The following is a 14341-nucleotide window of genomic DNA, read 5'->3' on the forward strand; positions in this document are numbered from 1 at the left end:
GACTGCATGTTTGCACCCCTCCAAGCTCTCAGAGTCCCCAAATGTCTGTATGAGAGCTTTGTAGATAATTATAGTGGATGTAGTGTCCAGTGGCTTGCAGGGCAAAGCAAGGTAATCAAAAAGATTACCAAAATGTGTTGTTGCACATGCAGGTGACATCCTAGTAGTTGTATCTTCAGACACCAGGGCGAGACTTGAGGAAAAGACGAATGATGTGCTTGCTCAGATACAGGGACACAAGCTGACTACAGCTGTTCATAAAACCACATGCCTAATTCTGAGGGACTGATGACCCAGCAGTTTGGTGTCTTCCCCCACCCCTCAACCGACCAACCTAATTCTGAAGGGAAGACTTTCCCTTGCCAGAAACTTTTCGCCAAGGCTTGGCGGGGTCCCTGTAAAAAACAGTACTGTTTGTAGATAGTTAGACATTTTTCTAGACAAGAAAATAAACTTTCTAGAACAGGTAAAACCTATTACTCAGAAAGCAGCTGAAATTATACATGAGAGTGTCTGTGGTGGCACTGATAACTATAAGTTACTGATGCATAGGGTTACGACAGATATAACCCTAATAAAAATCTCACGGGTATAACATGATTTCTTCAAGCTATACAGAGCTTGCTAAAGTTCTTGACAAAGAATTATTCACACAGTAGAATTTGAGGAAAAGATGTTGGATCATGTGAGAGAAAATTCATCAATAAGTATCTGTCACCATGCACGTGAGATGCATACGTCAAAGAACACAGTGTGGGGAGTGCTGGTGTTGTAGCAATTCCACCTTTATGATGGAAAACCCTTTGTAAGCAGCTTACAGTGAAGCCATACAAATTGCAGCTCTTGCAAGCCATAAGCTATAGTGACAAATTGCAGCATCTGCATTTCTGCATTGATATGCATAACCATCTTGAAAATGATGAGTTCCCAAGCAAATGTGGACAATGACACTTTTCATCTTTTGGGAAAAGTCATCTGACACACAACATGCATATGGATGAAGAGAATCCACATGCAAGTGCCTAATACATCTGGGATTCTGTGAAAGTTAACATGCACTACGCCAGTCTATGGACCCTTCTTCTTCACTGAAAACACTGATAGTGGTATCACCTATTTCAACATGCTGCAATTGTGGCTCATGCCCCAAAGTAAAACAGATAGCAAGGGTTTTTTCTTTCACCAAGATGGAGCCCCTCCACATTCCCACAAATGTGTAAGAGGTTACCTGAATGAGACTTTGCCATGTCTCTGGATAGACTGTGCTGCAGTCACTGACCTGCCACCACTTGAGTGGCCACCACTCACTTGCAATTTTTTTGTTGTGTAGTTGCATCAAGGATAGGATTTTGTACCACTCCTACCACAGAACTTTGAAGACTTGCAGCAGTTGTTCTTACCATCACTCCTGATATGCTGGGTTGGATATGAGCAGAACAGGACTATTTATTAGACATGTGCCATGTGATGAAGGGTATACACATGGAACACTTATAAACTTTGTTAACAAGAAGATACTTTGAGTGTTTGTTTTTCATGAACTGAAGCACCTGTCATGTTGTTCTTTTGAGGTTTTCCACATAAAATGACTCTGTACAAACATTTGTAGAATCTGCATCTCAAACATACATTGATCTTAATATGTTTACAAAACGTGAAACACAACATATTATATTTCTTCATCATATTAACACTGTTTCAAGTTGCTTACTGTGGTTATATAAAGTGTAAATTGCTTTCTGCTTACTTAAAAATTTAAATGCAGTTAATGCAGCATTTAATATTGCATCAAGTTTCAGATTATACTTATGTTTGTAACTTTGTGTTCCTGTGTATGTACTGTCCTGCTTATGCACTCAAGTAAGTTATGTTGCTCTTCCATCACTAATGTGTGTTTTGTGTATTACTGTTTGTTTGGCAACAGATAATGCGTTGAGTGTGCCTATGAATCCTTCCCTTCGCCGGGTCACCAGTGAGCCTAATACTGTGCACAGCCCTGCTGACATCAGAGAACAGTTGCTTTCACTGTAGCATACTTAGTTTGAACAAGGTGTGTGTCAATATGTCTGTTCCACTTGTAGAGTTATTCTTTGTATGCATAAAAAATACTCGCATACTAAAACCACTATTTACTTTTTGATAATGTAATTTATTTAATTGTGATAACAAATGGGTTGATAACAAAGTAATAAATTACCAAGCCATCAGCTGTGTCATAGGTAAAGTAAATTAGCACTTAACCCTTTTTTCATGTAGATGAGTGGTGAGTGTTAGATGTTCATTACCAAGCAAGGTAAGTACACACAGGGCAAAAAAGTTACAGTCTCTCTATTGCAGCTCCAACATGAGTCACTGGCTTACATAGTTTTTGCAACCATTACAGTTTCTATGGCTCTTATCTTTGAGACAAGGCCTCAGACTAGTATGGTTCCTATATGCTCTTGGAAAGCGCCTAAGGTCACTCAACACTAACTTCATCAGCATATATGCTGACTCTAGATAAGTCCATTAATGCCATAAAAATTGTTATTAAAAACTCCAGACTTCCATGGTTTCTGCAGCGAATAATTCATAAATGAGTAAATAAACTGAATTTTATAAAATGGGATAAAATAATAACGCACAACGTCACATGCAATTATCAACATAATTTATTCTAATTCCATCTATAATGTGTGTAGTCACACACACACACACACGCACACACGCACACACGCACACACACATACACACACACACACACACACACACACACACACACACAAACACACACACACACTGACCTCCTTTGGTCATACTTGCTTAGGTTTTCTTTAATAAAGACAAGGCCCTTATAGACTCATGGGCTAGACACCATCATTATATTAACCTGTTTAAAATAATTTCTAAATAGTTCTCATGGGCTAAATCCTGCACTGCATCTTATAGCCTCCTTTTGCCATTAAACATTAATTCTGAGTCTAAAGAGTTACAACATAATTTAGATGGCAGTGAAAGAGTTCATAATATGTATATAACAGGAGTTCTGTACTGACACATCCCCTCAGCTTTTACAGCAAGTAGTTGAGATGTTAGTCTGCCATAGATTTTCCCAAGTGGGTATCCAAGCTAATATAAAATAGTTAAAATCCTTTGGTTTGACTGTTTTCTTATAATGACTGGAACCATTAGACTGAACATAATATCTTTAGTTTTACTGTCACTTTTATATAGTACATTAGCCTGAAATATTTATCCATTGCTATCAGCATACTGTGATGTACATTTTTAAGCTTGGTACCGCACGTAATGAGTGTTGTGTCATGTGCATACTGCACTGTATAACATGGTACAGTTGAGGATAAATCATTCACATAAATTATCACCAGAAACATCAAATAACGGATCTCTGAAGTACATCCTTTGCAAATGAAAGAGAATCTCTTGTGATTATTTATCTTCAGTAACTGTTTCCTGTTTCAAATAAGTCTGCATTAAGGCATTTTAAGCATAGAGCACTCTCCCCTACTCTATACTGGCATTTTTGGTCAGAGACTACATCAAATGCCTTCCTTGGATCCAATGGCGTTGCACAGATTATCTCTTTATTTTCAAAACAACTGTGTACTTTTACTATTACACAGCTCAACTGCTTTGACTGTAGAAAGGATGGTCCTCCATCTATTACATTGTGATGAGCTAATTGTAAGTATATTATTAGATTTAAAATATTGGTTCATTTATTTATGTAATCATCTCCAATATTATAGGTATATGTGAAATAGATTGATAATTATCCAGAGATGGCATGCCTGTTTTCTTAAGAATTTGTTTAGCTACAGATATTTTCAAACATTCTGGATTATTGTCTTCATTTAATATTTTATTAATTATTTTAATCAGTGGATCTACTTATTATTTTTAGTGCATTTTATAATATTATTTGAGGGGCCATAGTAATTCTTTACTCTAGATTTTCTGAACTTAGCTACTGAGTCATTGAATAACTTCTACAGTATGCAAGTCCAGCAAAAGCTATCTCTTAGTATATTGTTTGTGGCTGGTAGTGGTGCCTCTCACTTACTTACATCTTTAATGACTTTGTCATCTGAGAGTGGACTGGCCAAATGTGTTTCTTTTATGTTTATTTTTATAGATCACTTGCTACGCATTTTGCTGCCTGGATTGGAGATCTATTTCACAAACATTTCCTTGTTAGCATTGCTATACTTAGACCTATAATGATATAATAGTCTTATGAATCCTATTTTACTTAGTTGTGAGGTGAACTCCTTCTTTACATTTTGTGGTTTAGTACAGCAGCGTTGCTTGAATAATTCCCTGTAACTTTTATGATGTAAGAATTTTTTGTTTGATTAATTAACATCTATATTGTGGGTTATTATTTTATTCCATTTTATTGAATTCAGTTCATTTATATATGAATCATTGATTTCAGAATTAGTCTGGAATTTTTAGTAATAATTTTTATGGCTCTATGGACTTGTCCAAAGTCAGTGTAAATGTATAGGAACCACTCATAGTCCAAGGCCTTGTCTTGAAGATATAGGCCCACAGAAAACTGCAATGATTACAAAAACAATTTAGGTCAGTGACGCATGTGGTTTTGGCTCAAATTCATAAACAGCATTACAATTCAGAGCTCTTTTTGTATCATGAAGGTAATGCAAAGAGAGGGGCCAATGAAGTTTGCAACATGTTGTTCAGACTCATAAATGACTCTTATCTTCAACAGTAAAAAATTTCTTTATCTTTCCTCTGATGGTTGTCTTGGACAAAACTGCAACCACACAATGATTTGATTTTGTCTTGGGTCTCATTGACTGAGGGCACTTCAACAAGATAATGCATTACTCTTCTATTAGAGACTATTCCTTTCTTCCCAGATGTTGAGATTCTGGTTCAATACAGAAATAAAACTAAAGAAAAATGACAATATATATAGGTCAGAAAAGTATAAAGTCATAATCATTTGCTGACTTACTAGTGATAAAATTAAAAACTCACAAGTATTTTTTTAAAATGGATGGAAAAGACAAGTGTAAGAAATGTTTTTTAACCAAATAATCGCTAGGAATGCCATTGCTGACTAAAAAAGTTAAAATTTTTCCAAGTAAATGATGGCAATTGTAACTGTTAGCCTGTTCATTTCAAAGTACCACTTGCACCCTACATCTTCAATTATTTCTAGGATATATTCCAGTGTGTGTCTTCCCTTACATAAAAACCCTCTAAAGATCTCTCTAGAACCATATAAGTTATTCCCTGACGTCTCCCCCATGTCATATCATTATGCCCTTTGTTCTTGTCAGTGTTTGCCATATGTTGCTTTATTTGCCAATTCTGTGGCCAACCTCATCTTTCCTTACTTTTTCAGTCAACATAATTTTCAACATCCTTCTATAGTGGCACATCTCAAATGCTTTGATTCTTTTCTTTCCCAGTTTTTCCACACCATACAGTGTGTGTATATTCTCAGACATTTCTTACAATGCTTGATATTACCAGACGTCTCTTGGCCAGAAATGTCCTCATTGCCTGTTCTAAACTGCTTCTTATGTCCTTGCTTCATCTGTCATGTTATTTTGTGTTGTGCTGTATGAAAATAGACTCACGGGCACAACGGTGGGTTCCTTGGTTTGCTCTGGGAGGAGGTTGAGTGGAAATATAACACATAAAGTATTAGTTCACTTTATTATACTATAGAGATGAAGATTTACTTAACTTTGTACAATTCACTTCCACAGGAGTGTTCTGAGTAGTTAGAACTATCTCTGAATATTAAAATATCACTTGATATGGACAAATTTACAAGACTCGTCACTTGAAGAATATCTAACAATGTTCACCTTTGCATTATGCCTAAGATATTAAAAACTGGTGGTCTACCTAAGACAAATGTCATTGTATTGATTGTGGACTGCAAACTGGGCCAAGCATTCTTCTGCTCTGCAATAAGTAGATCATTGATAGCAGCGGCATAGTGATGCCGTAGGAGGTGTGGCTACACTGGCGTTGCTCATCTGGCGATGCAGCATGCGAGGACTATACTCTTCTGTGGCTTCGTTCCAAAGTACCCACCTTGCTCTGGTACTCCATTCTTTGGACAACACTACATTCCCTTCCCCCCCCCCCCCCCCCCCCCCCCCCCCCCCCCCGATGGCAGCTCTCTAACTGCACCCCGGTATCCACCTTGTGGGTGACCTGGAACACAGGCTGAAAAACCAGTCACAGGCTGCATGCCCACGTACAGAGGAGCAGGTGCTGTGGTCCGTTGAACACCAAACTGACCTTCTGGTGTGGTATGATGACCTTCCATGGGCAGACTGTCTGTGGACATTGGTTCAGGCTGTGAGATTGGTGCCGACATTGGTGGCGATGGGATGGCGTCCTTTGTGGGTGCCACAGTGGATGTACCAGTCATGAATGGCAGAAAGATGGAAGTGACAACTGGTGTGGACCACAGTGACATGCTTGGTCCACGAACAAACATGCTGTGCCAGAATCAATGACATACTCAGAAGTGCACCGCGGCAGGTTTTGGCGGTGCTGCAATAGTCCTGCAGAGCCTTAGATGATGTAAAAAGAACATCCAGTGGCTTTTGTAATTACTCCATGCTCCCAGCACTGTTCCTTTCAAAGAACTTTGTAGGAGACTTCATCCTGCGGCTGAAATGTTGTCTGACCTTGCAGAACAGATTGCTATCGTGGCAGGCACAGAAGATGCAAGAGGATACAGTGACTATGACCATATAACAATACCACTGGCAACTTCTTGTTAGGCAGCAAGGAGTGGTTAAATGACATGAAAATTTTTGGTGCCTGTTCCCTCGTGCAGGAGGCATGGAATTTCTCCATGTGACTTTTGAATGTACGAGAGAACCATTCAGCTTCACCATTAGACCGTGGATCAAAAGCTGCAGTTGTCACATAGTGTATGCCATTTGCAGCACATGACTTTTGGAAATTGGTTGACATGCACTGTGGTCTATTGTCTGAAACAATGACCTCTGGAAGACCTTTAAGACAAAAAATGGAAGACAAATCTGAAACAGTACTTGCAGTAGTTTTGGATGTCATGGACAACAAAAGGGAAGTTATTATAAGTGTCTACCACTAACAGGCATTGTGTGTTCCAGAACGGACCTACAAACTCATATGAATCTGTTGCCACAATCCAAACAGACATGGCCACTCAAAACAACATTGTAGTAGAACTGATTGATGTTCTGCACAAACTTTGCAACAAGATGCTGCTTGCTCAGTCTGAGCATCCATGCCCTGCCAAGTACAATAATATCAGATGAGTACTTTTGCATGGATTACACACCAATAATCTTTGCACAGTAAGAAAATAAAAATTCCTGCTGGAGGAAGTGAGGAATCACAACATGCTCATCATTGTTCTCTGTATGCAACAGCAGAACACCTGACTGTGTGGGTAGCGTGTGACAATGTGATAAATAGTGATGCACCGTTGGTTGGGGAATTACTTCCAATCTGTGTGGCCACCCATGGCACACATATTACAAAATAACCTGAAGAGCTGCATCAGAAGCACTTGCTGTGTGGCAACACACTGAAAACCAAGAGGAAAATTTTAAGATTTTCAAAATCCTGAGAATCAATTTGAAAATGAGATTCCTCAAATGAATCAAGCACTAATTGGTAACCAAGGCAACAAGTCAGTGTTCAAATGTTGAGCAGTGAGCCTGTACAAAAAGTCATACTGGTAATTGGACAATATCAGAGCCCAGCATTGCAATTTTTGATGCATCGTTAGTTATCATGACAGGCTCAGCTGAATCAAAATGAATCAAACATCAACAAATATGTTCTGGCATTCTTTGGATCACACAAAAGAAACATTTTCACAGCACAGCTGGTTTAGCAATGCAGTAATATGTGCAACATCATGAATAAATTTTATATAATAGGTGAGCTTCCCCATGACTGATTGGAGCTGCTTAATGTTACAGGATTAACCTTTACTTTAAAATTAGCACACTGACATAAACTGCTTGGGACAGGCTGTGTGCGAAAAAATCACAGCCCCAGATTGTTCTTCACTGTAATTGATGCTTCAAACTCTTTAGCCCTTCCTAAACCTGTTTCAAACAGTTCCTTTTACTTACTACACAAGTCACAACCATTAGTGTGAGGCACGCTGATTTGTAACACATTATCTCACATGCACAGTTTGGACAAATCAAATAAACTTAACTGAAAAATGTTTCCACTATTTCTGGAATTGTGTACATGAAACAAAACACATTTTTTCACTCTATAAAAAGTTGCAGGTAAACCACACATGCTAAGGACTGGAATTTCTCATCTGTTGTAGGTAGACAAAATAGAAATAGGTTGCTGTAGCAGTGGGCTATCAATTCTGTCATAAGTGTCTTTATTAATTAGGGAAACAGAAGGACCTGTGTTCATCTATAACATAAGTGTCTATTGTTACACTTGTAATGGAATAAAAAGTTTGTTACCCTGCCTGCATGTTGCAATGGAAGATTTTGCAATGCAGAAGTGAGAGGTTTGCCCTGTGCCATTGTTAATGGCTTCACCACAACCGTAAACACCTATTGACAGCTGTGTGGCAGCTGCACGTTCACCCAGTCGTGGCTCTTTGCTGAGACTAGGTTGCCACATAGAAACATTGTCTGAATGTGACCTTGCCATCTGCACTGGTGGCATTTTGCACCATGAAAAGGTCAAGCTTTCTGGTCACCTTTCAAAAAGCACTCACAACAAGACTTCCTCACAGAATTTTGTTGCACATGTCATGTACCACAAGATTGATAGTTTTTACTTCTAAGCTTCCTCTTTGTCTGAATCCAATTTTTAACCACTTTAACACTTTCACATACTTTAGACTGTGTGAATTGTGCACTGTGGACAACAGACATACATGGAGCCTCAAAATCAACCTCTGTTAAGTTTGCAATAGTTTGAGATTCTACAACAGACAGAACTGTTTTTAACAGGATGTGTTAGTTTTAGAATTGCAGCATGAATGTATGCATCTGATATATTCTGTGTGGTTGAATCACGTAACATGAAATCACTCTAATTGATTCCGCAAGAACACTTACACTTCCAATGCCTTGAGAGACCTCTGAGTTTGGCAATCCATTGTGTTTTAGTGTTTGAGCAGGCTTCTGCTTGACATGAAAAAAATTTAAACATGGCTGCTGTGACAAGGATTTGGTCATCATTATGACCATTGAATACTTTAATGATGTTGTCATAGTTGACTGATTCGGGACTAGTGTCTAGATACAATTTTACTCACAGACAGTAGACACTGACTCCCATCATCGACAAAAAAGAGCATTGTGTCCCATATCTGTTATGGTACAAGAAGCAAATGAGCCTCCAGTTGTGTCTGATGTTCTGACCATTCTTCTTTCTGACTATGGTATTGACAAAATTTAAGTGCAGCAAATGGTAGCGATGCTGTTGCACGAGAGAGTAGAGATATCAGTGGCTGGCATTCAATCTGGTACACCTGAAACTGAGTGATTTCAGTGAAAGACATTTCCTGTAGTGGCTCACAAATGGTGAAACACTTGATATGTTAAACAAAATTCAAGAACAGAAAGCTGGCAACACTAGGCAGTTAAAGAGCGTGCACTCTCTTACTCTGTAACCATGCAGCAAGTGATGCAAGGATAGTTTACAACCAGCATCATTGCCATGTATTGTGCCATATGAAAATACACTCACCAGCACAATGATGGGTTGTTTGGTTTGCTCCAAGAGATTAAGTGGAACTGTAACCTATAAAATATTAATTCCCTTTATTGCAATTTAGAAATGAAAATTTACTTTGTACAATCCATTTACACAGGAATGTTCTGAGTGTTTGCAACTGTCTCTCAATATTAAAGTCTCACTTCATACAGACAAATTTACAAGGCTCTTCAACTGAAGAATATCTGCCAATGTTCACCTTAATGTTGTGCCTGTGACATTAACACACTAGTGGTCTATCTAAGACAATGCCGTCATTCTGATCATTGAGTGTGACATGGGTCAAGCATTGCTCTGCTCAGCCATAAATGGACCACTGATTGCTGTGGTGTAATGAAGCAATGAAGCTCTAGGAGGCACAGCTACAGTGGCATTGCTCATTCATTAGTGTGGCATACAGGGACCATACTCTTCTGTAGTTTCATTGCAAGGTGCCAACCTTGCCCTGGCACCCCATTCTTCAGATATCATAGTTTGCTTCCAAGATAGCAGATTTCCTTAGCTTTGTAAGCACCAATTTTGATGTTAAGTTTATCACTAATCCCATTTCTAATATTCTTCATTACTTTCTTTGTTTTACTCTCAGTCCATATTCTGTACATATTAGACTCTTTGTTCTGTTCGACATATCCTGTAATTCTTCTTCACTTTAACTGAGGATATCAACATATTCAGCAGACCTTATCATTGTTATCCTTTCATCCAGAATTTTAATCACACTCTTGAATCTTTCTTATATTTCATCATTGCTTCTTCACTGAACTTATTTAACAGCAGATGAGAAAGGCTACATCTCTGTCTTACATGCTTTTTAATCTGAGTGCTTTGTTCTTGATCTTCCATTCTTATTGTTCCATATTGGTTCTTGTGCTGATTATATATTATCTATCTTTCCCTATAGCTTGCACCTACTTTTCTCTGAATTTTGAACACCTTGCACAATTTGACACTGTTAACCACTTTTTCCAGTTCTATAAATCCTATGAATGTGTCTTGATTTTTCTTAAGTTCTGCTTCTGTTATCGATTGAAACATCAGAACACATTCCTACATGTAGTTAACATGTTGACTGCCACTAGGGTACCAGTGGACACAACAGAGTTTCATGCTGATGGCATATGCATGTCGGGAGCCAAAAACTCCATTCTGCTTAGTAGAGTACATCTTTGGATGGTGTGTTAGTAATACAATCACGGTCCCATGCAACTTGTTGCTATAACACGTACCTCGGATGAACATGGCCTGTAAGTGCGACCTTGGGTTGGTGAGACAATATCAGTTCAGCTCTGGTCAGAGTTGTGATTTCTTGCAGTACCACTACCTGTAGATTTTTCGCAGTCCATTTCCATTACCATAATCAACATAATCATTGTCATAGACATAGCTGTCACTATCAGATGTGTCCACAAACACATCTTCTTCATCATAAAACTCATAGTACTAGATCACCTACATCAAAATCAGGGTCTTCGAACATCCTCAGTTATTCTTCGTCTGTAAAACCAGTCGTATTTATATGTTTACTATGTCATGCCACTCCACTGGTTGACAGTATGGAATCCATCTGAGCTAAGACCATTTATGCTCACCTTAGATGATAAAGCAGATATCACTGTTCATATCAAAATATAAATTAGAAGTTAACTTTATAATATATGTGGAGCAGTGTTATTTCGTAAGAATAAGTAATAAGAAGTCTGCTGAAGGTAAAATTGCAAAAACCAAAATTGGACAAGATGCTACAACTGTTTTCCTGTATCCCAGTGTCAACTCGATCAAGAAATACAAATCAGTGCACAGTACTGCATAGTGTACTAAAGAGAGTGGAGTGAGTGGCCTCTGGAATGTACATGGCATCAGGCATAAGGCTCTGCTGTGTCTGCAGCCTCATGGCAGTCAATGTGCTAAGTTGATTGTGCTATAGTTCTTGTGCGTATCTGTCCTGGCTAGCTTGAAACCATGTGGTGATATTTTTCCCAAAGTCTGTTGGTATATCTTTGAACTCGTAGATTCTACACACGAACTTGTTTGCCACTTTGTCAATGATTTCGGAAATTCCAAAGGAACTTTATTTATCCCTTCTGCCTTATTTGATAAAATTCTGACTCTAATATGGATCCCCTATGACTTTTATAATTATTTTCATTTTTTTCTGTCACATTATCAGGTAAGCCCTCCCCCATCATAAAGGCCTTCAATGCACTTTTTCCACTTATCCACTCTTCCCCTCTGCAATTAATACTGAAATTCCCATTCCACACTGAATGTTCATGCTCCTGCTTTTAATTTTGCTGAAGATTGTTCTGACTTTGCTATATGCTGTGTCAGTCCTTCTGGCAACCATTTCTTTTTCAATTTCTTCAGATTTTTTTCTGTAGTCAATTTCATCTTGGCTTCCCTGTGTTTTCTATTTATTTCATTCTTAAGTGACTCATATTTCTGTATTCCTTAATTTCCCTAAATGTTATTGTACTTCCCTCTTTCATCAATCAGTTGAATTATTTCTTCTGTTACCCACGGTTTCTTTGGAGTTATCTTCCTTTTACCTATGTTTACTAACAAAGAGATAGAGGGGCTAGCTAGTACTTACGTCAGCTCAGTACAGCCGATAGATTCACAAAACAGAACAGAAAATTTACATTCCTAGCTTTTGGAACTTTGTTTCTTCATCAGGGAAGAGAGAGGGGAAAAAAGGGAAGAAGGGAAAGTGGATTCAGTTACTCACAACCCAGGTTATGAAGCAACAGGAAAAGGTAGACAGGGAGGGTAGCAAGGATGGAGGCATGGTTGTCAGATATATCTTTGGCTTCCCTCTGACAACCATGCCTCCATCCTTGCTACCCTCCCTGTTTACCTTCCCCTGTTGCTTCATAACCTGGGTTGTGAGTAACTGAATACACTTACCCTTCTTCCCTTTTTTCCCCTCTCTCCTCCCTGATGAAGGAACGAAGTTCCGAAAGCTAGGAATGTAAATTTTCTGTTCTGTTTTGTGTATCTATCAGCTGTACTGAGCTCAGGTAAGTACTGGCCAGCCCCTCTATCTCTTTGTTAGTATTTGTTTCACATCTTAATTTGAGATTTTCCGTTAATCATTTTTACCTATGTTTGTCTGTTCAACTTCCATGAAAGCCCTTTTTGGAGACATCCATTCCTTTTCAATTGAGCTATCTGCGGTGATATTCATTATCACAGTATCTATAGCCTCAAAGAACACACTCAAACACACACACACAGATGAAGAAATTATGTTGTATGAATGTAGGCCTGGAAATGTTTTGTTTCCATGTTACAATTCATTTTCTTCAACTCATTGACCATGGGAAAGACACACAAATGAAATACACCAGCATACCACATGCAACTCTTTCTCAAAGCAGATGTTCAATATGACTTCCATGGTCATTCATACATGCATCAACCCATCGTTGTAGTGAATCTCAGATGCGCTCATGTATCCCGAGAGTATGTCAAATTGTTTCGCAGCCTTCCATAATATGGGCATGGAGACTCTCAACATCTTGTATTGGGGTTCCATACACAAGAGCTTTCAAATGCCCTCACAAATAGAAGTCCAGTGGGCATAGGTCCAGAGAGCATGGAGGCCAGGCAATTGGTCCATCTGTACCTATCCATCCATCACCGAATCTGTTATTTAGAAGTCGACAGACATTAACACTAAAATGAGGAGGTGCCCCATTGTGTATGAAGTTCATGTTTTATCGCACAGCTAAAGGTACATCAGCTAGTAGAACAGATAGAACATTCTCTATGAAATTATGATAACTTTGTCGATTGAGCCTGGGTGGAGAAAATGAGAGGGCCTACCAAACAGTCATTAACAATGTTGCATGGCAACAGGGACATTTAAAACAAAACTCTGGCAGTACACAACATAGCCAGACATAATCAAGAGTGCAAGTTCCCCATGATTCTAATGTTCTGTTCTTGTGTGTTTCCCATGATTAATGAGTTGGAGAAAACATGTTGTAACATGGAAACAAAGCATTTCCAGATTCATGTTCATATAACATAATTTCTTCATCTACATGTGAGGGATGTGTCCTGTAATTTTTGCCAAATATTTTTGTTAAACGGATCCATCATTGTCTCTTGAGAGTGCAATCTGATTTGTGTAAGTAGCAAACTTGGCTGGAGTGTGTAGCAAAGACGAAGAGGTGTTGGGGGAAGGAGAAAGGGACAAACAGTAGAAAACTGGTTTTCATGTAGACTTTGCTTCCTTGCTTAGAATTCAGCATAGCATTATGTATTGTGATGCAGTGGTGTTTAACAAGGTCCTATCCAACATAAAGCAAGAAATTGGAAATCCCTAACAATTCAAAACAAAATTAAAAACACACCTCCACAATTATTTATTCTACAAATTACGTGATTATTTGGAGTCAGAGACTAAAAATTCCTGATGGTCACATGACAAGTAACAATGTTTGCTGCAAATCTATGTCAATCATAGTAGTGTACTGTGAACAGTTCACTTTCGTAACAAATGTAAGTGCATATTTTATGTGAAAAATACCAAAGTAATCAAGTAAATATTAAGCTATGAATGGAAGATATACAGCAG

At 38.4% G+C, this 14341-nt stretch overlaps 1 protein-coding gene across 1 annotated transcript in view; it reads left to right on the top strand.

The window, feature by feature from the left end:
- Positions 1 to 14341, top strand: part of LOC124589700 (G protein-activated inward rectifier potassium channel 3-like) — a 106019-nt gene that overhangs the window by 83281 nt on the left and 8397 nt on the right. The window contains exon 5 of the mRNA XM_047131581.1: positions 1925 to 2050. Within this exon, the coding sequence (XP_046987537.1) occupies positions 1925 to 2031 (107 nt within the window). The 3' untranslated portion in view covers positions 2032 to 2050. The remainder of the gene's footprint in view (positions 1 to 1924; positions 2051 to 14341) is intronic.

The sequence above is a fragment of the Schistocerca americana genome, chromosome 2 (genome assembly GCF_021461395.2).
Source record: "Schistocerca americana isolate TAMUIC-IGC-003095 chromosome 2, iqSchAmer2.1, whole genome shotgun sequence".
NCBI lineage: Eukaryota > Metazoa > Arthropoda > Insecta > Orthoptera > Acrididae > Schistocerca > Schistocerca americana.